Source organism: Stigmatopora argus, chromosome 2, assembly GCF_051989625.1.
Source record: "Stigmatopora argus isolate UIUO_Sarg chromosome 2, RoL_Sarg_1.0, whole genome shotgun sequence".
NCBI lineage: Eukaryota > Metazoa > Chordata > Actinopteri > Syngnathiformes > Syngnathidae > Stigmatopora > Stigmatopora argus.
In genome coordinates, this window is record NC_135388.1 from 8,883,773 (window position 1) to 8,911,406 (window position 27,634).

The 27,634-nt window shown below is 39.6% G+C and overlaps 3 protein-coding genes across 9 annotated transcripts in view; 2 read left to right on the forward strand and 1 right to left on the reverse strand.

Moving 5' to 3' along the window:
- Nucleotides 1–19,492, forward strand: LOC144069204 (hexokinase-1). Of its 3 annotated transcripts, none has more exons than XR_013298414.1 (23): nucleotides 1–282; nucleotides 4,656–4,818; nucleotides 5,300–5,448; nucleotides 5,543–5,662; nucleotides 6,181–6,276; nucleotides 6,360–6,459; nucleotides 6,592–6,775; nucleotides 6,853–7,008; nucleotides 7,472–7,559; nucleotides 8,802–8,947; nucleotides 9,104–9,296; nucleotides 9,374–9,485; nucleotides 10,556–10,704; nucleotides 11,360–11,479; nucleotides 11,562–11,657; nucleotides 12,250–12,349; nucleotides 12,432–12,615; nucleotides 12,762–12,917; nucleotides 13,008–13,095; nucleotides 13,705–13,850; nucleotides 14,874–14,997; nucleotides 17,170–17,959; nucleotides 18,047–19,492. XR_013298414.1 is itself a non-coding variant. In XM_077594391.1 (21 exons), the coding sequence occupies exons 1-21, from the start codon at nucleotides 220–222 to the stop codon at nucleotides 15,016–15,018; spliced, it is 2,754 nt and encodes a 917-aa protein (XP_077450517.1). In that variant the 5' UTR covers nucleotides 1–219; the 3' UTR covers nucleotides 15,019–16,253. The 3 variants fall into 3 exon arrangements, 1 of the variants encoding a protein (XP_077450517.1); XR_013298422.1 differs by lacking the exon at nucleotides 18,047–19,492 and having other exon boundaries at nucleotides 14,874–15,087; nucleotides 17,172–17,239; nucleotides 17,333–17,412; XM_077594391.1 differs by lacking the exons at nucleotides 17,170–17,959; nucleotides 18,047–19,492 and having other exon boundaries at nucleotides 14,874–16,253.
- Nucleotides 16,323–24,304, reverse strand: tacr2 (tachykinin receptor 2). Of its 3 annotated transcripts, none has more exons than XM_077594405.1 (8): nucleotides 24,120–24,304; nucleotides 22,507–22,675; nucleotides 22,119–22,414; nucleotides 18,864–19,058; nucleotides 18,033–18,183; nucleotides 17,821–17,940; nucleotides 17,523–17,599; nucleotides 16,323–17,447 (listed from the first exon to the last, which is right to left on the reverse strand). In XM_077594405.1, the coding sequence occupies exons 1-8, from the start codon at nucleotides 24,125–24,127 to the stop codon at nucleotides 17,267–17,269; spliced, it is 1,197 nt and encodes a 398-aa protein (XP_077450531.1). In that variant the 5' UTR covers nucleotides 24,128–24,304; the 3' UTR covers nucleotides 16,323–17,266. The 3 variants fall into 3 exon arrangements, with proteins under 3 accessions (XP_077450531.1, XP_077450547.1, XP_077450538.1); XM_077594421.1 differs by having other exon boundaries at nucleotides 22,507–22,679; nucleotides 24,120–24,303; XM_077594412.1 differs by having other exon boundaries at nucleotides 22,507–22,656; nucleotides 24,120–24,302.
- The window catches only part of tspan15 (tetraspanin 15), a 23,128-nt gene continuing 13,540 nt past the window's right edge, over nucleotides 18,047–27,634 (forward strand). Inside the window, exon 1 of one of the 3 annotated variants that reach the window (XM_077594444.1) lies at nucleotides 18,047–18,190. The gene's annotated coding sequence lies outside the window, so the exon portion shown is untranslated. Of the gene's footprint in view, nucleotides 18,191–18,495; nucleotides 18,570–27,634 lie in introns of those variants that run through there. The other 2 variants (XM_077594454.1, XM_077594435.1) reach the window with 2 other exon arrangements.

Below are 27,634 nucleotides of genomic sequence, written 5' to 3' on the forward strand. Positions count from 1 at the left end.
GTTGCTCCTGCCGAAATGTTCTCTTTCCTCACCGACTGCTTCCGACTTTTATACACATGCCGAGAGACCGAGAAGTGTCTCATTTGACCAGCTGACTCGTTGGTGGAATTAAAAAAAATCTTGTTCTCATTTTAATAATCCCGACTCGTTGAATGAATTAAACGTTTTTTCCCCCTCCCCGATACCCTCCATCGGCGTGTGTGTGAGAAGAGGAGCAGGATGATTGCCGCTCAGTTACTAGCCTACTACTTCACCGAACTCAAGGATGACCAGGTTAAAAAGGTGGGTGATCCATTAAAAAATAATTCGACCGTTTTCGAAATGGTTAGGTGAGTGTTTGTTGATGTAACCTGGCACTGCGCACACGTGACGCTACTGTTTGAGACTGGTAAAATGTGTGAATGTCAAAAGTCAGAATGTTTCGGCGGTTCCTTGTGGGTTTGAAGGCAAGAAGTGGAAATGAAAGGAGAAATAATTACAAAGACGGGGAAGTTGGTAAAGCGTACAAAGAGAGTTGTCGGCGAATTTCATGTATGACCTTGATGTCCATTCTAAATTCATTGCTGCTTTGATTCTCCTAGTTCAAATGTAATGGACGTCTATGGCCGTCAATGGTGCTGAAACATGACAATTCACTTCCTGTTCCATTGAATAAGCACGTTTCTCCACATCTGCCATATATGACCAAAGTTGAGCTATCTAAGAAAAACTGTCTACTGTCCACCACTTCCCACCTCACAAGCCCCTGATTTAGATTCTTTGTAAAACTGGAAGGACTTTGCCAGTTTTAATGGGCCTCAAAACCCCAAACCCACCTTACAAATTCTATTTCCCATCTTTAAAAAAAATCCCACATCTCTTACTAAGACAAAAACATTTGTTTCCAGTCAAATCTGAAAAAATGCATTCCTGTTTTCCCCAACACGTGCGTAGTGATTCCCACTCAAAGCCGGGGGGCCCCTTTCTGGTCGCTCGCTGATGATGTCACCAGCCTCTCTTCTGACTCAGGGTTTCCTCCATGAATTTGGGGACGTCACCCTTGCGTTTCATAACCGCCCTGTTGGTATTAAACAATTGCCTACGGTTATAAAAACAAATTCCGCAGTAGTAGTAGGGATGTGATGCAATGCGGTGCATCGACTCGCAAGAAACCTCCCTCCCTCCCTGCTGTCTTTTCCAGGCCTCCCTAAAATAGGCCAGCTTTGAGGCATGTGACCATAAGTGCCACGAGTAAGGCTTACACAGACACTCCTGCAAGACATTGGCCAGGTGTGCAGTTGTTGTGTAGGTTGTTAACATGTCCGGTCTGTGTTACCTGTTCTCAATCTCCACATGTCATGTCAACTAATACTGGACAAGAACAAAAAAAAACATCACAATATTGGCTGTTTTGTATTACATCATCTAAGCAGGGGCAATTTTTGCTATGGGCAATGTGGGCGACCGCCCAGAGCGCAATCTATATGGGGGCGCACGAGAGCCCTCCCAACAAATAAATTTAAAAAATATATAAATATATTACCACTTGTTTAGAGTATTATCCCTCATTTCCACCTCACTTTAGTGGCATAGACCCTCCTCAGAGGGGGCGTTGCCCACCCCTAGCGGTAGTAATGTGTCACTGCATCCAGTCTGGCACTATAGAACTTTTTTTTCTTACTGTAACAAATGTATTATTATGTAGTTAATGATTTCGCATCATGCAAGGCCAAAAACAAGTTGATTTGAATTTATTCTATTCTATTTTTGTGGTTTATGTTGTAAACATTAGGGGGCCTACTTGAAAGATAACCTGCATCCTGTACATTTTTAATATTCTAATTATATTTTATTATGTATTATTATTATAATTTCTTGTGTCCTGTGATTGGCAGGCAACCTATTCACGGTCCCCTTTGCCTACCGCCCATAGATTGGCTGGGATAGGCTCTAGCACCCCTGCAATCGTTGTAGGGATAAACTGAACAGAAAATAAATAAATAAATTATAATCATAAAATTATATTTGGGGGCCTTTGTTAATGATGAATTATTTACTGTATTTCTTGCGATTTTCTTATTCTATCCTATTACCTAGCTCTAATAACAACTGTTTTAAGCACTTGGTGAGCTCCAAATGTGCTGTAGTTTGGGAAAAGAAAAAAAGAGTCTTAGTTGAATATGGTCACAAAACAAGTTCAACCCGTAAATCAAGAAACCCCAATTTGAGATACGGGAATTTGATCAACGAGCAACCCCTAACAGATTATTTTGGACTTTTATATCTTCCCTCCAGTCACCGCAGTGTCCTTGATGATACATTCTTGGCATTGTTGTGTGTTTTACTCTGACGAGAGCAGAGGACACACGTTTTTCATGTGGCCAGCTGGTGTGCACACACCTTCGCTTCAGGTTTCAGAAGAGCAGGATGTTAATGGCAGCTGGAGGTGTGTTTTGAGGCAGGTTGAGGCAGTCTAAGGGAAGAAACGGAGTGTGACCTTAACCTGAAAGTAAGCAAAATCTCCAGGCCACATCACAGAGGTGAATACGATGCCTTCCCTCTTCCCTTGACAGTTTAAATAAAGTGCTTTGTCATCGTTATTTTTTTTGGGTGCAGAGGAGGCCTTCCCTTTACTCTGCAGCTAAACCTGTCACTCCACTAGAGGAATAATAGAATATGTCTTTATATAGCCACTATCAAGCTGTTTAACAATTTTATATTTTCAAGCCGGGAAATATATATAGTTTGAATAGAATAGAAATAGGAGCACGGGGTCAGTGTACGTAAGAAGAAGGCCAGTCGTCAATTGGCGTCAATGAAAGCCAATGAAATAGTTATCTGCTAAAACAAAAATTCTACGGGCTCGATTTTTTTTTTTTTTTGGTAGTTGATTCAGTGTACTGAAATCCCTTGTTTGTGTAACTGGCCAAAATGTGAATGATGCAACTTCCTGTGAGCCATGTGACGTGTGGATTATTTCATCATTTTCAGGGGAAAATGTTTGGTAGTGAACTGATGAATTTGTAATAATTTACAATTAAAAAAATTAATACATTTGATCATTTTACATTATCCTCACAAGGGTCGTGGGGGTGCTGGAGCCTATCCTGGACAACAACAGGTATTAGGCAGAGGGAGAGAAAAATACAATTGAATATAATTTGGATAAGCAAAATATGCAAATCAGACATGATCTCATCAGTCTTGTGTGGGAGGGTTCACTAGTAACAATTAAGAATGTGCTAATGAGTTTCCTTGTCAGTCTCCACATTTACGATTGTTATAGGGAATGTAACACCTGCACAATGTGCACACTATGGTACATTGTGTCAACTGTCATTTGAATGTGACAAATAGTGTAAACCATTTCAGACAGAAAGACTTTTAAAAATTGGATATCAGTTTATTAGTTACAAACACTGTTTTATCTTTTGTTCTCTTCAAGTCATATCAATACAAAGTTATATGAAATAAATATCTTCAAAAGGTAGGTTAGAACTTTATTTTTATTTAATCCCGTATTCGGGAAATTTCCTGGTTGCGGTAGCAAGACAGACACAAGACACACAAGACATTGTAGACCTAGGTAAAAAAACTGGAGCCACACAGGAAGTCTACAAGGTCCAATCCAGTTCAATCCAGTTAGTTTTTCTGAATAGTCAAAACTTCCTTTATTCTCACCTTTAATGACCTTTAATTTACACCAACACATGAATCTTGAAATATGACGAGAGTGGTGCAATGTTCGACAAAACAGAAGTGGAGTGTCATAAAGCAAGTGCTATTAAGCTGTGAGGATATTCATTCTTTACTGTGCGTGATGCAACATCGGCTGTTTAACATCCTGTTCAACCCCTCACATTTAACAAAGGCAAAATGTGTGTCAACACTGCGGGGATTTTTTATTTATTTTTTGTCAATAGAGATATGTGCCACAACCAAGAACAGCGATGTAGCAATTATGATCCAGTCAAATGTGGCAATCACGCTCATAGTTGCTATACTGGTTTGATGTCATTTACTTCCTTTTAAAAGAGGACAGAATATCAATGATTGAAAAATATGATTCAATTCAGAAATTCATGAAAGTCCTTGAGGTTCATACCAAAAACCCCACAAATATTTGATCACATATAAACTAGAGAAGCATTTTGAGACTGCAAATTCTGACCTGTGTGACCTTTTGACTTTCGACTCTTTCATTTGTCATTCTTTAAACTACCGTGCATTTTTGGGATGAATTGCTAAGCTAAATGGCAAAATTTGTGATTTTTCACCTCAATTGCCCAAAAGGGACTATAAAAGAATATCTACAGTTTTACCCTTTTTAAATTGGAAATCAATCGCCTGTAAAACTAGCTGCCGATTCATGTGATCTTAAATGATTATAATATTGATTGTAATAATTAGCCATCAGTTTGGGCAAACCTATTGGCACACATCACGATTCGCTGTATTTTCTTTTCTGTTTTATCTTGACGTGCAGTGCGAGGCCATTACATAACTTTGACTTTGGAAACTTGAATTTCAATTTCATGTTCAATTCATGTGTTAATTGGCTGCCATTGACCGCAACAGACATCCAATCCATTTTGACAGTCACAATGAATGCTTTAATTGCTAAAAAAAAAAACATTTGGGATCATGCTAAGAGTTACTTTTGTGTGTTGTGTCAGATTGACAAGTACTTGTACTCCATGCGCTTCTCTGATGAGACTCTTGTGGACATCATGAAGCGCTTCCGCATGGAGCTGGTGAAAGGGTTGAACCGCGATACCTACACTACCTCATCCTTAAAAATGCTGCCGACGTTTGTGCGCTCCATTCCCGACGGTTCTGGTAAGTGCTTCATTGGGTTGGCGAACACGTTCGAGTGAAAGCAAATGTTCCTTGACGTGTACTCATTTGAACGTCTGCACATTCATCTTTTATTAGACTATCATTTTTAAATCAGTCAGCTGATGACTTGACACTCTTCCTGTTTCACATTCGGAACTGAAATGTAGAGGCATTTTGTAGAAAGGTATCAATAATTACTTGTCTTCCTTTTTTTTAGTGGGTAATTCTTTTTCAATATTGTTCTAGTTGCTATTTGTGTTTGCCCATCTCCTAATATATTAATTTCTATTAACTGTGTGTACATTTATGCATCACAAGTTTGGGTTAAAAAAATTAATCAATTAATATTTTTTTTAAATGAAAAAAAAATATTATTCAAAGGCATTATGTGGCTTTCTCTATTTCTGATGGAGCCACAAACTCCTCTATTGTAGTGTACAGTCAGAATAACGTTACTTTCTCTTTAATTGGTTTCCCACAGAGAAAGGAGACTTCATTGCATTGGATTTGGGAGGAAGCGCCTTCCGAATCCTTCGCGTCAAAGTCAGTCACGAGAAGAAGCAGACCGTTCAGATGGAGAGCCAAATGTACGACACACCGGAGGACATAATGCATGGGAGTGGAACAAAAGTGTGTGTACACAGTACTTGCAGAAATACATCCGCTCGCTCGCAATTGTGCATACACACTTTTATTCTCACCTTGCCTCTCCGCCTTGTTCCAGTTATTTGACCATGTTGCAGAGTGTCTGGGCGACTTCATGGAAAAACAAAACATTAAAGACAAGAAGTTGCCAGTTGGCTTTACCTTCTCCTTTCCTTGCCAACAAACCAAACTTGATGAGGTAAAACGACATTTTTAATTTTCAGCTTCCATTCATACACATTTTTTTGACTGTCACGTCTTATGTATGTTGTATAATGACGATAAAAGCATTCAATTCAATTCATAATGAGGTCTCATACAGAAAAACGGATTTCTGCATTACCTTTATTTGGTTATCTTTTAATATGGGTTTTTTTGGGACTGAAAAAGATTTTTGGGGTGTTGGATATGGTAGGTTTTGGGGGGTGGAAAAGTAAGGTTTTTTTTTCGTGTTTGAGTTTGCTGCGAGTATGAGTGATTTTGGTTAGACAATTTTGGAGGTTACTGTAAGAGACTGATTTTTTTTTTCCTGTGCTTGAGATTTTTTTGGTATGCCTGGAGTTTTTGTTAGTTACATATGAGTGTTTTTGTTAGGTACATATGAGTGGGTGCTCGTGAGAGCTCAGTTTTTGACTTGAATTGAACTTACACTGAATGCAGGATGTCTTTTGTGTGGCGTTGTTGCGGCTTGAGTGACAAGATTGCCTTTGCCTGCAGAGCATTCTGTTAACCTGGACTAAGCGCTTCAAGGCGAGCGGCGTGGAGGGCATGGACGTGGTCCAACTGCTCAACAAAGCCATCAAACAACGAGGAGTAAGTCGCGCATGCCTTGCTCGCCACTGCAGTTTCTAGTAGAACAGGGCCGCCATTACTATAGTCTTTACTATTTCTTTCAGGACTACGCGGCGGACATCATGGCTGTGGTGAACGACACCGTGGGAACTATGATGACTTGCGGCTTTGACGACCAACGCTGTGAAGTTGGAATTATCATCGGTATCAGATTAGCCTTTCTTCTCTTTGAAATTGAAGATACAATGAGATTGTGCTATTATTATTCTCGCAGCAAACGTTATTCTCAGGCAAGAGATGAGTGCCTCGTGGAATTGACGAGCGAATGACTTTTAGGAACCGGCACCAACGCGTGCTACATGGAGGAGTTGCGTCACATCGATCTGGTGGAAGGCGACGAAGGCAGGATGTGCGTGAATACCGAGTGGGGGGCCTTCGGAGACGACGGCTTGCTGGAGGACATCCGGACGGAGTTTGATCGAGAGATCGATCGAGGTTCACTCAACCCCGGCAAGCAGCTGTGCGTCACTTGGGAAAAGGCGTGCTTTGGTGGACTAGGATTAAGGACTCCTCTGTGGCTTTTCTTTTGGGCTGCAGGTTTGAGAAGATGGTTAGCGGACTGTACATGGGCGAGCTGGTTCGTCTCGTTCTGGTCAAAATGGCCAGAGAGGGACTGCTGTTCGAAGGACGAATCACGGCTGAGCTTCTTACCAAAGGGAAGATTGAGACCAAACATGTTTCTGCCATTGAGAAGTAAGTTGTTTTATGCACAAATTAGGATATCTCTTTTCTTAAATTGTTTTATTACATTCAAATAGGTCGTGGCTAACTATCAAAACTGCGGGCCGGGGGCGAATTGCGGTCCATCTGACAATATTTAGTGTCCCCCATTTGAGATTGAATTGTAGCATCAGCGTGGCCCGTACGTATTTTGCAATAGGCAACAAAGAAAGAACAAAAATAATATGGGGTAAAATCCATTTTGGAGGAAAACATGTCAGTTTTATTTTAATACAGTGTCTTTCAAAAAATAAATGGAAACATTTGTAATATATTGAAAAAAACAACAACACAAATTCCAAATTGTTTATGTATTTTTTTTCTGGATGAAAAGGTTCCTCATTTGGAAAATATGGTGTGGTAATGCAAAAACATTTTTTACACCTTAGTTTGTGAGATTACTACATAGACTCCTTCCTTCTGTCCTTTTGTCTAGGAACAAGGAGGGATTAAGCAAAACCAAAGAGATTTTAACCAGACTTGGTGTGGAGCCCTCAGATGAGGACTGCTCTGCTGTTCAACATGTGGGTATTGTTGCCAAAATAGAAGGCTACTTTCAAGAATAGAGGCAGCCATATTCTGAGTGCCATTTCTGTCCAAAACATACAATATAGCTATGTTGAATTCATGGGAGACAAGTTCTGTGAATTTAAGATTGAATTGTCTTTGTGTTGGACGTGATGAATCAATGAATCCAGGGAGAACCTCGCCTACAATACCCCATCATCTGGGATTAGATTCCAATTTTGGACTGGATAACTTTATTGAATCAATGAATCCAGGGAGAACCTCGCCTACAATACCCGATCATCTGGGATTAGATTCCAATTTTGGACTGGATAACTTTATTCATCCCGTATTCGGGAAATGTCATTGTGCCAGTAGCAAGATGGTGATTAGACAGAACAACAAAGCAAAAGCACGAAGTACAAAGCAAATCAAAGTAAATGGGATCATTGAGAATCACCAAATCATTAAGACAGAAAAGCAGCAAAAACACAAAACGAGCAAGAGTGGACGGAGATACCGCCGCCGGCTGCCACTTGAACGGCGCCATCTTGGTTGCGGTAGCTAAAACGGATACACACTCAAAAAGACGTTGTAAAGTTGGACAAAAACTGGAACCACACACAGGAAATCTTCCACAAGATGGGGAACTTCTGCAGACTGTGACCGAGGTAGAGAATATGCAGAGTCACTCTTCCAAGCTTATCCGCACAGTTCCTCAGTAGTCTGGATCTGAAGACAACAGTAGCAGAGTAGAGCCCCTCGATTCCGTTGCTGGTAAGCGCCGACAGCTCTTCCATCTTATTCCATGATGAATGGTTGGTCTGAAGCGTTGCTTCTTCTCCTGGCGATTTTGTCCAGCTCCGAATTTCCAGCGGCATTGAGCTGTTGCTCCTTCTGCTGCGTATTGTAACAGCTAGTCCCATGTGTGTGACAGCGTAGGCATGGCTGAATGGTTCCAAAAAAGAAGTAGCCGAAAGAAGCCAGGCTAACAGAACAAAGAAAGTTGTAAAAACATTAAAGTAAAAAGTATAAAGTGTAAAGTAAAAAGGAATGTATTAAGAAATATTAAAATGTAATAAAAAAAAGATAGAAGGGCTGTAAAACTCGAAAAACAAATAAGAGTGGACAGAGCTACTGCCACTGGCTTCCGCGTGACGGCGCCATCTTGGAAAAAAAAAATGTTCATGACCCATGAACAATCGGTTTTCATTGAATGGATTTTGAATGAGTTTCTCCTCCCTCATCTGCTCCGTTAGGTTTGCAGCATTGTGTCTTTTCGCTCCGCCAACCTGATAGCGGCACTACTAGCCGGTATCCTGAAGAGACTCAAAGAAAACAAAGGTGTGGCCCGACTGCGCACCACCGTTGGCATCGACGGATCTCTATACAAGATGCACCCACAGTGAGTCATGCCAACACAATTATTTCCCGTATTTACACTACAAAACAAAGTCTGGAGAAATATCCTCCACTGTTTACAAATTTACCTCTTAGTGCTTTTTAAAGTGGGATGAATAAGTATTTTTGAACTCGTACCACTCTAACAAATTGCCTTTAGGTACGCCCGTCGTCTCCATAAGGCAGTCCGTCGGCTGGTCCCGGACTCTGACGTGCGGTTCCTCCTGTCCGAGAGCGGTAGCAGCAAAGGGGCCGCCATGGTAACGGCCGTGGCGTACAGACTCGCCGAGCAGTCGCAGCAAATCGCACAAACCCTATCGGAATTCCGCCTGACGACTGATCAGCTTCTGGAGGTGGGGAAGGACGAATGAAAGATGTGTGTGAGAGCAAAGCTGGACCATATTAATAAACGTGTTGTATGTTTCTCCAGGTAAAGAGGCGAATGAGGGTTGAGATGCAAAATGGCCTTTCAAAGGCAACACAGGAATCTGCTACAGTCAAAATGTTGCCAACTTTTGTGTGCAGCACTCCCGATGGAACAGGTCAGACCATTATTCCCCAATTAACCAATTAGGTTTCTGTTTAAAGTAGCAGCACGTTACTGCAATCAACTGATTACACTGGATTGGTGAAAACGTGTCCTATCGATTGGTTCAAATAAAAACCTTGAACCTTTCTGGACTAATTGCTCACTGTTACTTTAGCGAAAACTGCAATTATTTTACATACACTATATATAATTTCCACTATTTATCACTGATTGGATAGGAACCTGTTCTGCCTTTGAGCCATGGGTGGTTCTGAAAAGATTTTTTGTCCCCCCCAATTGTTATGAGTCTTAACACTATGTAGTAGATAACAGCCAAAAACCAAGGTCATGACTTGGAATAGCAGCAGCAAATAGATAAAGGCACTATCTTGAGCCTCGGGACTTGTGTCATGTCACTCTGTACTCTTACACTTCCCTGTCACCCGACTTTCATAAAAATAGATCTGTATTAATATAAGTGGACCAGCTTCTTCGCCTCATGAGCTGTCGTCCATATTGTGTATTATAAATTGATTAGGGCGGCCCGGCGTCTGAGTGGTTAGCCCCTCGGTCTCACAGTGATTGACCTGGGTTCAAATCCAGGTCGGGCCACTTGTGTGGAGTTTGCATGTTCTCCCCCTGCCTGTGTGGGTTTTCTCCGGGTACTCCGGTTTCCTCCCACATTCCAAAGACATGCATGGTTGGCTGATTGGACACTAGATTGCCCCTAGGTATGAGTGGGAACGTGAATGGTTGGTTGTCTCCTTGTGCCCTGCGATTGGCTTAGGTTTATTAGTAAACATAAATATAGAAATATAATAATGATTAATAATTTGAAAAATAATATACTTATAGTTGAGACCTGAAAAACTACAAATCAACTCAAATGCCACAATATTCATATTTAATATACAATTATGGCCTACATGACTCAAATTATCATGTCTACGCATAAAGTCGGCAGGTCATTATGGTGTGAAGACTTTTATTTTAGTGTCTTGTCTTATAAACGGTTAAGGTTCATTTTTTAAGGCTAAATTGCATACTTATTTCTCAAATGCAAATATTTCTGTGTGAATGCAGAAAATGGCGATTTCCTGGCTTTGGATTTAGGAGGTACAAACTTTAGAGTACTGATGGTCAAAATCCGCTCTGGGAAGAAAAGAACAGTGGAGATGCACAACAAAATCTACGCCATTCCTCTAGAAGTGATGCAAGGAACAGGAGAAGAGGTGAGTTAATTTTCCAATTGAATATTCTCATGCACTGAATAACCTCGTGTGCTATACGTTAAACAAACAGGGGGCAGCACTTAACCATAACAAAAATGATGTGAAGCTTCACATAAGAGTCATAGGATGATATACTGTAAAACTTGCTCAAATCAAGCACAAACCTAAGAATCGGTTAACTGTCTCGGTGTAAATGGGCAAGTAAATGGTGAAAAGCTGCCAGTTTAGTTGGAAGCTTTTATTTAGCACAGTAGTCGGTTTAAGGTTGACTGACTGCTCTTGGATTAGTGGCAATTTGACTTTGTAATTGTCAAGGTAATCCTGTCTGTTACCTTTTGACCTTTGTTAACTTGAACAATTTCCAGTTATTTTGCAGGAACACATGTGTGTTTACTGAAATCAATAGATTTTTTTTGCTGAAGTAAGTAAAATAAGTAAAATAAACTAAAAAATGCGCAAAAAGCTATAGGTACAAGCAGTTGCCGGTCAGAGTGGGGGAAAAAAGCTATAAATCGCAGGCCTAGCCCAACTATGAAAAAAAAGTCAATTATAGTCCAGAAAATATAGTACTCAGTCTTCTGTTACATGTCGTTTCCATATAATCTAAACAGAAGTTGCACATCATTTAAAGCATGACATGTCTTTCTTCTTTTAGCTGTTTGATCACATTGTACACTGTATAAGCGACTTCCTGGACTACATGGGCATGAAAAACACTCGTCTTCCCCTGGGCTTCACCTTCTCATTCCCCTGCCTTCAAACTAGCCTGGATGCTGTGAGTTCCTTTTTGCTTTGTTGTTTTCTCAATACGTGCGTGCTGCATGGGAAATTGCCTGAATTGTCATTGCTGTAAACAGGGCGTCCTGGTGACATGGACCAAAGGGTTCAAGGCTTCAGACTGCGAAGGCGAAGATGTAGTGGGACTTTTGAGAGAGGCCATCAAAAGGCGAGAGGTAGGAAAGGGGGAGGCAACGCTGGCGAACCACTTATTTCAGGGTCGTTCAAACGGAAAACTGTTTATCATAATGCACAGGTGTCAAATTGGTGGTGTTAATAGATTATTAAACTTTTAAATGTTTAAATGAAAAATTCAAAAACATGATGTTTTTTTTAAATTTGAATTAAATGCAATTTAATTCAAATTTAACGTTAAAAAGACACTATTTATTGTTCTACCTGTTTATAATCGGGGAAAAACAATGATTCAAATAAGAGTTTATTGTTCACCCTTATTTGGTTTTATCTAAAAAATGCAATTACAAAATAAAAAATACCAGAATATTTTCTATTTAGAGGGTAATTTTTTTTTTCCTCCAAATTACGTGGACAATTTTGGTATCAACGATGACTCTAAATGAATCATGGGATTCATATGCTTATCCAGTGGTTGGTTATTAGTCGATGAATTGTGTCAGCTGGCAGAAATCTGACCTTGTGAAGAAAATCATTCCCAGGATGTGATCTGTGACAAAGATTAAATTTTTTTATCAGATTACTGTCACTTAAAAATCACCGTAACTATGCCCTCTATTTTCTTTTTTAAAGGAGTTTGACTTGGATGTCGTGGCTGTAGTCAATGACACAGTGGGCACCATGATGACCTGTGCGTACGAAGAGCCCACCTGTGAAGTGGGACTCATCGCCGGTCAGTCAACCTTTAGTGAACGCAACATCTAAACGACGCACATTTAAATTCAATGCCGTCCGTCCGTGTTATCTCTCCGTAGGCACCGGAAGTAATGCGTGTTACATGGAGGAGATGAGAAACATTGAAATGATAGAATCCAACCAAGGGCGGATGTGCATCAACATGGAATGGGGAGCCTTTGGCGATAATGGATGCTTAGATGACATTAGGACAGAGTATGACATCCTGGTAGACGACTTCTCCCTCAACCCCGGCAAACAGAGGTGAAAGAATAATCTCAAGTCAGTAGTACTGTGTCGATATAACCAATTTTGAGCGATGACTTTTGGAATAAGGCAGTAAGCACACAGAATGTGGATGAATGCATGCAGTGTGAATACATCCCTTCTTTACCTTGCATATGCTCCAGATACGAGAAAATGTGCAGCGGTATGTACCTCGGTGAAATAGTGCGGAACATACTCATAGATTTGACCAAGAGGGGCTTCCTCTTCAGAGGGCAAATTTCCGAGACGCTCAAGACTAGAGGCATCTTTGAAACAAAGTTCCTTTCTCAGATTGAAAGGTAAGAAACCACCTCAAATCATCTAGTTTGTCATTGAGCGAACATTTTCGTTCATCTCGGTGACCTTTGATGTATTTTTTTTGTCTTCAGTGACAGATTAGCGTTACTTCAAGTGAGGGCGATCTTACAACATTTGGGGCTGGATAGCACCTGTGATGACAGTATCATTGTCAAAGAGGTATACGTCTCTCAATATTGGGACTTCTCCATTCGGAAATAGTACACTACGTAAATAGTCTTGTCGTCTTGATTTGAAGTGTAGAAATGTTTAAAAGCCGAAGGTTTACTGTTTGCTATCTACGTACAATGAAACGCTATTCACATGACTTTGATTTCTTGACGTCCAACATTCACACCAGTAATTTATTTTACGATTACTCACAACTACTACTAAAAATACTAGTTTGGCTACTATATCGCCGGGTCTTCCAAAAGTATCCAATCGTACGGCTCCTTTAATGTGAATGAATTGCACATTTGTGCATCAGACGTCTTACGCCAGTACCACTTCAGTTTGCATTTTCACTTCCTGACAAGTCTCCACAGAAAGTTTATCAAAGTCAACTCATGAACTTGATTGTATCTCAAAACGCAGTCGTTGCACAATTGTGAAGAAATCTTGAACCTTGCACAACATCTGCGCAACTGCAATCTGTGAAAGAGCTCCGAGCGTGTGACTTTCTGTGAATTTTGCATGAGGAAATGTCTCTTGTCAAGGTTTTGTGGATTGATATGAGATTCACTGTCACGTTATCGCAATAAAGATAGCCTTTTTCTTGTTTTGCAGGTTTGTGGAACCGTGTCACGTCGAGCTGCTCAGCTCTGTGGGGCAGGAATGGCGGCAGTAGTTGATAAGATCAGAGAAAACCGTGGATCGGACCATTTACGCATCACTGTAGGGGTGGACGGCACGCTCTACAAACTGCACCCACAGTAAGTTGCAGTATTCTTATTATTTACTGCAAAGCAATTCTCTGCTTCATCGATGGCACATAAATTGCCCATGACGGGACCAAAGGCAATGTAGAGGTGTGCTTTATTACATGAAAAATAACAAGATAAATCCGTTGTTGAAGTGCTAACATCATTTATTTAACAGTATCCTCCTGAGGGAATGTTTCCTTTTGACAAATATATAATGCATCTCCGGGTTCCAGCCCTGATTAAACTGTTATTTAACAGCAATGTTTACAAGGTGCAGCAACCATCAAAATAAGGATTTGAAGCCTTTTAAAGTGGAATTTTTACAACTTGTGTGTAAATACGTAATAGTACAGCAATATCATAATAATGATCCAAACAGCACAAAATAGATAATAAAAATAATAACAAATCATGTTTAAATACTGTGTTTAAAAACAAACGTATATAAAAAAAATGACATTTTGGTTGTGATGAAATAAAAATATAAATAAAATGAATTAACAAAAGTCAATGTTCAGTCTGGCTATAATAAATATAGTAACAAATCATGTTTAAATATTGAATTTAAAAACAAACCTATATTTAAAAAAAAAAATAAAGTAGCCGAAATACTGTGTAAACTGACATTTTGGTTCTGATGAAATAAAAATATAAATAAAATGAATTAACAAAACAGTCTATGTTCAGTCTGGCTATAATAAAAATAGCAACAAATCATGTTTAAATATTGTGTTTAAAAACAAACTTATATTTAAAAAAAATTAAGTAACTGATCTACTGTGTAAACTGACATATTTTGGTTGTGATGAAATAGAAATAGAAATAAAATGAATTCACAAAACAGTCTATGCTCAGTCTGGCTATCGTATGTATGTATGCATCATTTGCCAGCCCACCTAGTCAAAAAAATTGGACATGTAGCGCCGTCAAAGGCAGCCACCAAGTTTAATGGGGGTTAAATAGTATGTACTGGAAATGTGGCACTTGAAGTCGTACCAAGCAACTAACTAACCTATCGAAACTTGTGTGTAGCTTTTCTCGGATAATGCACCAAACCGTGAAGAAACTGGCCCCTAACTGCGATGTCAACTTCCTGCTGTCGGAGGACGGCAGCGGCAAAGGGGCTGCGCTCATCACCGCCGTGGGCGTCCGCTTGAGACAAGAGCTCAACAGCTAATCATTCACACAGTCAGTCAGTCTCCGGCCTCTTCACTTGAATGCTAAATGGCCCCTCACCCACTCAAACGTAAGATCTCCGAGCTAAAAGTACAATCACCAGATTAAAAAATATAGAAATGATTATTTCTCGTACATTTTCCCACCATCAAGATAATCCACCTCATAGAAGCAGTAAAGATTGTCTCACTATAGATTCCCAGAGGATTTAATATCCGGGCGTCCTTTTTAGAAGCTGCAGGGTCATTCAAATATTTAGCACCAAAGTAAGAATATGTCATCCCAAAAAGACCTGAAGGCAATATGTAAAAGGGAATTTTATTGTTGTTGATTTCAAGATGTTATTCCAGGAGACAACAAATTGGACACATGTAGTGTTGTTATTTATTTTATTTTTATATCTGGAGATGATTAAATGCACGCACACCCAGGAAGGCTGTAAGACATTGACGTAAGCTGCCTTTTTTTCTTTTAAATCATCTCTCTCCCTTATTCATAAACACGGAACATCCAACCTCTGCTGCAGTGAGACGTGCTCACTGTTCTATAATATTCTCCTGCAGTTTACTATAAAATAGCTTCAAGGAACACATTTTATTTTCGCAAGTATATGTCACAGTCGTTTCCTACACGGAGTGAATCCCATCAGTTAATTAATAAGTCGAATGGAAGTTTGTGAGGTGCTATCAAGGTTGCCAGTGGCAAATGACGCTGAAACTTTAAATGGATTTGATAGCTTCTACTGGGCAGGCTTTGAAATGTCCTGAATCTCAAGGAAAAAAAATGAACACCATTTAATGAAGACGTATGTTTTTTTTTTAATGTTTCCCCTTCATGTTGACTTCCGGCGTCCCTCAGGGCTCCATGTTAGGTCCATAGCTGTTTAGAATTTAAATTATTATACAGTTGGCGAATACTCTTTCACAGTATCACAGATGTAAGAAGTATCGTGAGGTTGACAGAAAAGGGATATGGAGGTTTAATATACATGCTTTTAATTTTAGAAAATGTAAAGCTGCTAAAGTCTTGTACATCAGTCAAAAATGAGGGTTTATGTGGGGAAGAGAACCTTAACCCAGAAACAATGAAAACTCACTAAGTGAGTACTAGTCAGCTCAATAATGGCGCCGTTATTACTCTTGTCAGTATTGATGACATAAACACTAGAATTCTTTACTGTGTCTGTCCAACACTGTCAATCAATCACAAAATACAATTAAACTGATGTCCAAATGACTGATGCTTTGTTCTTTGTTGTGGATAGTTTGAAAGTCAAAAGAACAAAAACACAATATGCTGTTTCTTGTAAAATATTCTCACATTTATTAGATACATTAATGATGCGCACACAATCGACCACGATCTCTTTTTACATAATATCTGACAAAATTGCACTAGTGTCACATTAATACACTTCTTTTGTTTTCAAAGCATAGCGTGAAGAAGAAAAGTGGAGTGAGTAAAAGGAAAGTATTGTACGGAAATGAAAGGATACTTTTCACATTTGATATTAATAGCTCTGCATACATTTACAATGATAATTGTGATTTATATTCTGCCCTGTATTGAATGTACCCAATTGTATTTATCTGCTTGATGGAATTGAGTCATGATATATTGCTTTTTCCTTTTCTCCAAAAATGACTTATTTCTTTTTCAATATTTTATTTAAAATGTTTGTTTTAATTTTTCTATTTCTTTCTGGATTTTAAATCTTGTTAGGATTAAGGTTCTATTTTTTAATGATGTATTTTTCATTAAAAAATATATCTATCTATATATATATATTTAAATATATTTGTTAAACTAGATTGAAGCATCAAGCGATTATGTTTCTGTATCGGCCAAGACAAAGTGTGGTTGACAAGTAATTGTTTTAATCACAGCGTTGATAATAACCAATATGAAAATGTATTTTAATACTAGAGAGCCACAAAATTGGCAGTGACAGTATGTCTTTTGTGCTGTGTTCTTTTCTGTTCCTATTATGACAGCTTGCCACAAAAGCCACCCACAATGATCACCCACATTGACTTTTTTTTTTTCTTTCAATTGATAGTTTGCGCAGCAGGGCTGAGAGAAATGATTCATTTTGCCTCGTTGGTGTGAAATCGACTCTTCACAACAAACAGTGTATCTTTGTTCATTTATCAGTCACCGCCACCCTCCCAGCTCAAATGGATTGGACGTCTATCCCGGTGAACGGCAGCCAATGAGAAAAGGTGAAAGCACAAACACCTTTGTTTGCACTACGAATGTCCGCAACTTTTGTTTGTAGCAATGAGGCTATTTGCATGCTCGTTGTTTTTGCCAAGGCTGCGTGTCATGGTCACTCGGAAGGTGTGTGTCTGCTGAAGCTCCAGCTTGTCCTCCTCTGACACTTTGATGAAGGGACACCAAGAAAAGGCGTGGCGGAAACCTGCCCTGAACCTGCAACAGAGGAGAAACTTTTCAAAAATGAGGACTCCGCTAGCCAAGAGGCGGCCTCAAATCGGAATGACTTACCTTTGGTTTAGACAGCAGTAAATGATCGGGTTGTACATAGTGGAACTCATGGCGAACCAAAATATGCCCAGATAAACCTGTCAAAATGTGATACATAGACGGTATAAATCAGGGTTGGGCAAACTATTCCACAAAGGGCCCAAGTGAGTGCAGGTTTTTATTCCAACTCATCAAGAAGACACTTTTCACAACTATGCCGATCCATTTAAAAACTAAACATACCCATACTACATGCACACATAATTGAAAACATGGTGTACAGATTTGGATCCATTGAGACATGATAGACTTTGCTGACCTGTTGAATGTAATGTTGCTTATAAATGTCTCTGTTGATTGATCCCAGGATGAAGTAGATATGGTAAGGCAACCAGCACAGGGCAAAGGTCATCACCACAACGACCATCATCTTTACGACCTAAGCGACAAAAGGCTGTGTACGTCAACCCCACCGCACCCATTTTATTTCGAATGAAATTCCAGCATAATAAGGTGAGGAGAAAAAGTGACCTTTCTTTTTGCAGTGATCTGGCTGTGGTAGTGGTCCGAAGCCTCTCCTGGGATGTGGCCCCCCCACAGGGTCTGCCCCACCAAACTGTAGGTTACCAGCATCACCAGCAAGGGGAGCAAGTAGATTAGCAATATCACTGCAAACTGGTAGCTGCAAGGTAAGAGGTTGATTTGTTAGCAGAAGCATTTGAGAAATTGGTCACAATCAAAACAATGCCATGCATTTTCTTTATAAAATGGATTTTTTTCCCCAGACGTGGGTATTATTAACACATTACTCAACTAATATTTTGGGGAAAATGTTCTCCACTACTTTGGGTTACACTTGCCTCATTTTCCTCTTTATTGGGGTTTTGGTTGGTTTGTATGCTATTGTGTCCCTCATGGTTTCCCTCTCCTCATGTGATCAGGTGTGTGTACTTTGTAATCAACTCTTGCTTGTCTATTTAAACCCTGTGTGTTTGTCAGTCTTTGTCGGATTGTCTGCTTTGTTTGCTTCATGCCAAGTTGCTCAATTCCCCAAGTCTTCCATGTCAGGTTTGATTTTCTTATTTATTTCCAAGTCTTTGTTATTTGCTTGATTCCCCACCTGCCTCAGTTCTCAAAGTTTTGTTAGCACACTCCACATCCAGTATTGCTTCCCCACATTTGAGTCCAACTATGTTGTAACATTATTTGTGTATTATTTTCACCTGGGTACGTTTTTGAATGACTTCTGTTCCCTTTACTTGAGTAATGTCATTTTGAAGTCATGAGTTCAATATTTGGCTACACTAGCCACCTCTGGTTTCTCGCCCTCAAAAGATTTTGACCCCCCTCGTAAGGTCCCACCTGAGTTGATGGGTTCCTCCGTAGTCATCTGGCCAGTCCACCATGCAAACAGTCCTGGGGTGGTAAAATCTGGTCTGGCTGTAGTAGCACTGGGGGAAGGCTAGCAAAAAAGCAACGCTCCAAATGACTGCGATAACAACCTTGGTGGAGGTGGAGGAGAGGCGAGGCTTCAAAGGGTGGATGATGGCCATGTATCTAAAGTAGTAACAAAAGGTTAAACGATTCTCCGGAGACATGTGAGAGCCCTGGAAATTATATCTAATCTATTAATTCATTTTCCAAACCGCTTATCTTCACAAGTGTCACGTTATTGGGGTTGGGGGATGGGTATGTTTTCCTTATGCATCTTGTCTGCGTGATTTTTTTTAATGCGTTTTGTCTTTTGTGTCCCCCGTGGCTCCCTTTCTTAGTGTGACCCAGGTGTTTGTGATTTGTCATCAACCCATGTCTGTGTATTTAAAACCCGTGTTTAGGTATGTGTTTGTGGGAGTATTTATTGTTTCCTGTATCTGTGAGTAATGTTTGGCTTGTCGTTGGTGTGCCTGTTTAGTTTTTATTTTGTTAACTTTGTCCCAGTCATGATCATTTGTCTGGTTATTTTTCATTAAAGTCCTCTTGTTTTTCTGATTCCCGCTCCTGGGAGGTGTTGTTTCTAAGAGGACATTCGCTCTTTGACCATGACCAGCCCCACCATATCCTGCACCCGTTATGTATTGCCCCGCTGAATAACGATTTTCATCATGATAAGATTGTGTTCGATGCACAGCCTATAAATGGTGGATGACTATAATCCTTTGAATTTGATTAATGTAAAGATTTTATGAGAACCTGAGAAAGCCACCATCTTGACAAGCCTTTGTCCGGAATCAATGGCCCACATGATTGGGATCGGAGGACAGCTACAGCCTTCCTAAGCATTCACACTTTTACTGTTGGCTTCTTCTTTGATGGCAGAAGGCCAACCTGTGGCACGCTTGGTTACTGTTATCTTGAATATCTTTTCAAAGAGCTCATCTCATCTAGCAGCTATTGAAAGAGGCCCATTGTATTTTCCACTGTCATTCATTCCAATTCTAATGATTTCTTACTTTTCAAGGAATTAGCACATTGACTTGTGAATGAAGTCAGCATGACGGACGGCGTAATGGCCGCATTAGTTAAAAAAAACGTGGCTCGGATCATTTCTGTCAAAGACGCTGCTTTTATGACAGCCTGGGATATGATGTTCCCGTGTTATAATGGGACGGAGAGAGAACAATCTACCTAATGTATGCTGTCCTTATTCTATCGACGCTTTGTCTATTTTACTCGAGTGGATAATAGATGGCCAGATCTGGTTTGGAGAACTTGCTCCGTACCAACATTGCTCTTAATATTTGTAACAAAGACAATCATGAATCATTGAGCTGAATCATTTAGCAGCACGGTGAATATTTAGCACTTTTATAACGGGATGATTCAACTTTCTGAGCAATAGGAGAATCAATACCGTGGGGGCAGAAGTGTTCCTATGCAAGGTGCTAATTATACAACATGTTATTTGAGGGTGTATATTTAGCTAATGACTAATCATCAATCAAGCAATGCTTTATTGCATTTTGACAAAGCAGTACTCGTCGAATCAACGTTTTTGGACGATAAACCGCTAGTTTTGTCCTCTCGATTTGAGCCCAGCAATTTACAGAAGGTTTTTTTTACACGTGGATGAAATGTGTGCCCTGAGGGGGGGTTGTAAAAATGATCAAGGTGATTTTTTCCTTTGGAATCATTTAGTGGTGTGGCTGAAAAAGTACAGCGTTTGTTCAGTTTGTTTATTTGTCTGTCAGCTGTCTTCTTTTTCGTCTCTCGCCATTCACCTCACAAAGCCTTTATTAACCCGGGGCACATATTTACCATTCGAATAATTCAAGGCTACACCACCAGGGACAAATGTCACAGAACATATATATAGTGAGAATAAAGGCAATTCTCTACTTTTAAAGCATTACTTCTGCTCGGCAGAATAGTCGATCCCAAAAATGCCTTGCTAGTAGTCCTCACCTCATGATTTAATGTCAGTTACCGTGGATGAATAATTTATCGTTTGCGGTGTATACGTAGATTTGCCTGCTTTTGAAGGATAAATGATGGTTATACACTTTCAAAAAGATTGAAATAAATAAAGATACTATTGTGATGTCATTGCAGTCAGTACAAACTGTGAAGATAAACCGATTTGGAGACATACTATATCGCAGTGGCGGACCGTGCATTTTCTCGTAGCGCCTTCAACTAGTAAAATCCACTTCCTGGCAGCATTTAATGATTAAATACAAATACTGTAGCTTTTCAGACATTACAACCGGGCCGGGGGGTGATTTTTCCGGGAAAAGACAGCGATGGACGTCAATGGCGAAACGGCAAAAATTGCACTAAAATGGGGTAAAATCCACTTCCTAGCAGCATTTAGTGATTAAATACAAACACCGGAGCTTAAATACAAACACTGGAGCTTTTCAGATATCAGAACTTGGCCCACAATTGAAATATTATTTAGGAATATAGCCATATTTTACTGACCAAAAATCCTTTTTAACTGTACACAATATCCATCCTCCTTTCTTCCTTCTTTTCTATCGCCATCGAAGCTAATGATGCAAGTCGAGCCTGTCCTGTCGTATTTCTGGCATAGTCCGCCTTGAAAATGGCTTTAAATCAACACAACAATATATTTGCTTTTGCAGCTCGCTCCAGATACAGTTTGGTAGCTTTGGCTAGTCCACTCTATCACTAGCCAATCATGGTTGGTGAAAGCAATGACGTATCCCTACGCCTGCGACAAGGCATTGTGGTGTTGCCAACTCGAAATCTGATTGGTTAAAGCAACAGTCTTTTCAACGCTTGTTTAATGCAGCAGAGCCTGCAGAACTGATTGTGAAGGCCTTGAGGCAGATTTCTGAACCTGGCAACAAAAAAAAATGCTGAAATGTGATTGGTTAAATGCTTCAATATGAAAACAGACTTCTGGAAGCAGTGCAACCAGGGGGAAAAGCAATGAAAGGAAGCTAACAGACACTTTGGAATTATTTCATAAGTATTGATGGCCAAAATATAATATATGATTCAGATATTTCTTAGGCCAGAAGAGAAAGCCTTGAAGGCCCTGACGGCCCGCCACTGCTATATCATCATATTGCATATTGCTTTCCACAAACAGTACGACTGATCAAAATGGAATGTTACACCTCCATGCTGGCATACAACACCTGCCCTTACCTGTCCACAGCAATAGCAGCCATGGAGTAAATGGACGAGAACATGGCGGTGATAGGGAAGAAATTCTGGAATCGACAGTAGCCCAAGCCAAAGTACCAGTCGTTGTGCAGCGCGTAGACAAAGTTAAAGAGGGTGTTGAAGGTCGCCATGGAAACGTCAGAGAAAGCCAGGTTGACAATGAAGTAGTTGGTGACGGTCCTCATGCGTCGGTGCGCCGCAATGATCCAGATGACCGTCACGTTCCCGGTGATTGACACCAAGATGATGAGCGAGTACGCCAAAGCCCACAGAGCCACCTGAGGTCAGAAGAAAGAAGATACTTTGTTTGGTCGTTGTCCATAGAGAGATGTTGTTCTGAGCTCAAACCCAACTAGGAATTGCTCTTTACCTGCCAGTCAGGCTGCTGGAATTGATTCCCTGTGGTCTCATTTGCATCCTCCAGCGAGTCTCTAGTGACAAGCTGTGGAAATGAAGTGCCCTTCAGATGGAGTTCAATGCGTTCATTCAGATTCTCCATGGTCATGTTCGTGTCCCTCACCTGTTGACACAGTGGGAAACTAACTGGCACAAATAGAAATGCGTCAGAACGTCAATCCATGTCCCTGGTGGAAAGCTACATACATTAGTGTTGGACTCTTAATTGAACTCCAGCTATCATTATTTCTTGCTAACATTGTTGTCCACTGGGAAGCTCAGGGGTCTAATAACTGTACCCTGTAGAGTAAAAAGGATCGGAATACCTCATTTCATTCAATCCAAAAAATTCTGGCTTCTTAACTTGCTATAACAACCATTCCTACAAACTACAATATCATTTCATAGGTACTTTAAAATTAGTTAAGCAGTTGCTGGAAATGGTACCATACATAAAGAGACATGTTCTTAAGAAAATGGGGAAAGTTAATGGAGCATTTGACTAGTGCTTGTCACCAAAAAAACCACACGGTGCTGTCCTTGGTGCTTAATTAACGACCCACTCAACAAGCATTTTCTTTGCTCGGCTTAATTTCTACTGTGTAATAAACGCCTTACAATTCTTGGAATCATTCCACCATGTCAAGCCACTTCTATAATACAGGCCAATGCTAAATATTGTACTTTAATGAGTAGCAATTGTTATAAAAATCAAATTGAATGTCATTTTTAGTGTACCGTATTTTCTGCACTTAATCCGATGCGCCTTATATACCGATTAATATTGGTTGATCATTGTATGAAATTCCTTTGATGCATAAGACAAGTCCTAACCACTACTATTACAGCTCCATCTAGTGGATGTATAACACAATCCCTTACTACTATTACTCCTACCACCACTACTAGTAGTACTGGGTTTTATAATCCGGTCCGTTTTATACTATAAGAAACAAATTTTAAGATGGACCAATCATTTGAAGGTGCACCTTATAGTGAAGAAAATACTTGAATCCATTAGCGGCGATAGACGTCCAATCATGTTTAACTGGGAGGCCTGGTAGCAATCGGACAATTGCCTTCCCAGTCAAATTGGACTTCGTCTTTCGTCGTCAGTGGCAGTGAAAAATGATCACTCAATGGATTTGATGTGAAACGTGGGCAATAAATGAGTTCATTTGAATAAGAGAAAATGAGTGGATGAATAGAATATCATTTATCTGATTAGGGCTCCCATATTTTATCTTTTCAACCACATTTTTTTTTGCTTTTATGTGGTCGTCTGAAAATGACCGGCCATTCTTATTAGGTTCTCGTCTTATTAGCTCCAAGACAAAAGCTGCATCAAAATTTTTACTTTCTAATGAGTGAATACTTAAGCAAATCGGCAATGTGTCCAAGTGCAATAAACATTGCTAAACCAATATTCTCCCACCATCATTTTGAAATAGTTGCATTATTTTTTTTTTAAAAACACACATTTAATCAACCATATTGTCCCCAGTGATCAGTAACCTTTTGCAAGTTCCACAGCAATTATTTGGAAACAATTAACACATGACAAAACGAGCGCAATGGTTTTCTTACCTTCGCATTTATGGCCAGCAACGGGTCAATCAGTCAGTCAGTCATTTGTGCGTCCAGTTGCTTCCAGATAACTGGCCAGAATTAAGTGCTCCTTGGTGCGATGGATAAGCAGAATATCCCTATCCATCCAGACGCCCCTACTCACTCTCCCTCTCACTCTCACTCACCCTTCTCGCTCACTCTCTCTTTCGGACTTGCTCCTGGAATGTGAGACTGGCAGATCTGGCACCCACCTGAGTGTCAAAGACACACACACAAAGACACTTGAAGGTATTAGTCTACCGTACGTGCTCGTGTTTTTTATTTCTTATTTTTTAAGTGTGAGGGCTCCTGCAGCTGAGATGTTCACAGGTGGTGGGTTTTGCTGACTCCAAATTGGAGACATAAATGATTCATACTTTTAAATGTAAAAAAATGTGTTGGGTTGCACATCGTGTATTGGGAAATCCTATGATACGCTGTTCTCAAAAAATATATTCTATTTTGTATAGATCATAGACTAATAAGTGAGGCGTACGAGATATTGATTCTTTTTTTTTTTATTAACCAGAAGGTGACCCATGATATTTTTTGTATTGAAGTGAGCCCTGCTGCTACCTCCTCAAAACATGCTCTGTTTACAAATATTACACAATGCGGATGGGTGAAAATATAGAAAATGGAGGAATACTACTAATCAGAATAGAATTGTCATCTGCTATAAGAGGCCATTGCATAAACGTTACTGTATATGGCTGGGAATATTTTCATTTTACTGGTTTATTGTATTCTGAGGGCAAGTTTGATTGAAATAATTATAGTGGTGGAACACCTGGTCATTATATGAGAGGGATGGATAGTGTTTTGTATTCCAGGAAGTGTTACTTACTATATTGTGTGGTTCTAAATTCACTTCCTCTTCATTTTGGGACATGTTCAGGTCACTTCCTGGTCCACTCATTGGCTAGATGTCCAATCTTTTTGAATGGGATGGGTGAAAGAAAGAATGTTTTCAGACAAGAATATTTGTGTGTTAGCCAGAAATATTGATTCGTCTGAGAGAGATAGGAATTTTCAACACTTAGGATTGGTAAATTGGTAAACAAAAAGAGAAAAATGTGTCTGTTTGAGGTCAAAGTCAGTGTTGTCCCTTTTCAAATGTGAGCATGAGTCAATATGTTTGTCTATATTGCATCAGTGAACCCCAACAAGTGCCGTGCGCCACATTAATGTGTCCTTAGTAGTAATTGAGTGTTTTTTTTACTGATCCAATTTCATTGAATTGTTCTGGAATGTACTATTTCTTTATTTTAACTATCTATGCCCAAAATCTACCACTGTACACCAGTGGCGGTCTGTGAATTTTCTAGTGACGCCTTCAGCTATTGGAATCAATCCAACCCTCAAAAACTATTTTATGACTATAAAACCTCTACTGCAGCTACAGCTGCGAAACATAAAAAATCATCAATAATAACCTCATACAATTTAAATAGTATTCAGGAATATAGCCTTATTTCTCACCAAAAATCATTTTTAACTGTACACAATATCCATACTCCTTTCTTTCCTCCTTTTCTATCGCCATTGAAGCTAATGCTGAAAGTCTAGCCTGTCCTGTCGTATTTCTGGCATACGTTTTTATTCGATTTAGTGCTGAAAATGTTCATTCCCGGTTGTGACAGGCTTGCTTGCTTTGAAGTTTTCCGACCTTTCTTAATGATGTCCAGCTTTTTTTCTTGAAAAGTCCGTCTTGAAAATGGCTTTGACAGTAAATCTGCAAACATTCATTTCTTCTCCTCCTTCAGCCATTGCAGGTTGACAAAACCGCTATTAAATCAACACAACAATATATTTGCTTGTGCAGCTCGCTCCAGATACAGTTTGGTAGCTCTGGCTAGTTCACTCTGTCACTAGCCAAACATAGTTGGGGAAAGCGATGACGTGTCCCTACGCCTGCGAGAAGGCAATGACGTATCCCTACGCCTGCGAGAAGGCCTTGGTGTCACCAAATCGAATTCTGATTGGTTAAAGCAACAGTCTTATCGACGCTTGTTTAATGCAGCAGAGCCTGCAGAACTGATTGTGAAGGCCTTGAGGCAGATTTCTGACCCTGGCAACAAAAAAATGGCTGAAATGTGATTGGTTAAATGCTTCAATATGAAAACACACATCTGGAAGCAGTGCAACCAGGGGGGAAGCAATGAAAGGAAGCTAACAAATAATTTGGATTTATTTAATAAGTATTCATGGACAAAATATAATATATGATTCAGATATTTCTTAGGGCACCAGAGAAGGCCTTGAAGGCCCTGATGGCACACCACTGCTGTACACACACATAAAGGCAGAACAATGAATTATTCGTTCAGCCACGAATTATGATTTTCATTTATCCACTTATTTTCCGACCCGCTGTATCCTCACAAGGATCGCGGGGGGTGCTGGAGCCAATCCCAGAGCATCAATTGTGGCTGTCATTTGACATCCGATTGTTGCAATAATGTATACTGCACACTTTTCGCAATTGGAAAAAAAAGAATTTAATCATTTTAAATAAAATGAATTTGGAAAAATAAGAACATATTTAAAAAGTAATATTTGTTTTCATTTTTAAATTATCAGGACAAGAACAGAATTTGCATGCATATGGACCTCTTACCCTGTAAACAGCGATAAATTATTTTTCTCTTGTTTTGTTTGTGTCTTCATGATAAACTACTATGAGCCAAAATAATGGCAAAAAACTCATTTCTTGAATCTAAATCTTTCTTATTGGACAGCACTGCACTGCTCTGCATTGACTGTTAATGCCCGCCTCGTATTACCAGAGATTGTTGTGGGTGTTTTTTTTTCTTAGACTCCCCCCTTAATTTATCAGACAAATTGCATCTGGAATGTGGCAAGATAATGAAAAGAGCCCAGCAGTTTGTTTACGATTTTGTGGATTCATGTTTGGTTCCCAATTGTTTGTATAAAAAATGGTTTTCCATTTGAACTTGCTTGGAGAGAAAGCCTATAAATGTTTGAAAAGCCATGAGTATTCATTTTTCTTTTGGGCTTTGAAGGAAGGAAGGAAAAAAAACCAATAACCTCGGTAAAAGTTATTCCTATTGGGTTTTATGCAAAATTCATTGATTTGATTTTTTTTGTGTAACTTTGACAGTTTGATGTCTGTGATTTCAACCATTATTCTTTTTTTGTGGCTTATTGTCACTACAGTCTTTTGTTGGATGTGTTTGCACAAAAAGAATATTGAAGTTGCTGACTTCAGCTTAAACATTCTCTTCTTCCCAGTGTGTGTTTTTGTGCGCACGGAATGCTGACAAACATTGTTTGATAAGATCTTGGGAACGGAAAGTTTGTAATCAACTTGAGCATCTGCAATATATGCGATCATTGCATTCAGAGAGGATGTGAAAGAAAGGAACAAATTCAAACAAGCACGTTTCTGTTCCTCCGTTGACCGAAAAAAAAAAACATTTTAGCAACTTTTGACCTTTTGCCTCTCATGTTTGTAGCGGCTCTCGGTCAGA

Excerpts from the sequence above, each read along its gene's own strand:
- LOC144069204 (XM_077594391.1), top strand. The coding sequence starts at position 220 with ATGATTGCCGCTCAGTTACTAGCCTACTACTTCACCGAACTCAAGGAT. Across the intron at positions 6,776-6,852 it reads CTCAACCCCGGCAAGCAGCT|GTTTGAGAAGATGGTTAGCG; the intron begins GTGCGTCACTTG and ends TTTGGGCTGCAG. Across the intron at positions 7,009-7,471 it reads CATGTTTCTGCCATTGAGAA|GAACAAGGAGGGATTAAGCA; the intron begins GTAAGTTGTTTT and ends CCTTTTGTCTAG.
- tacr2 (XM_077594405.1), bottom strand. Across the intron at positions 18,184-18,863 it reads GGAGGAACCCATCAACTCAG|CTACCAGTTTGCAGTGATAT; the intron begins GTGGGACCTTAC and ends CTTACCTTGCAG. Across the intron at positions 17,600-17,820 it reads AGCAACATTACATTCAACAG|GTTTATCTGGGCATATTTTG; the intron begins GTCAGCAAAGTC and ends ACATTTTGACAG.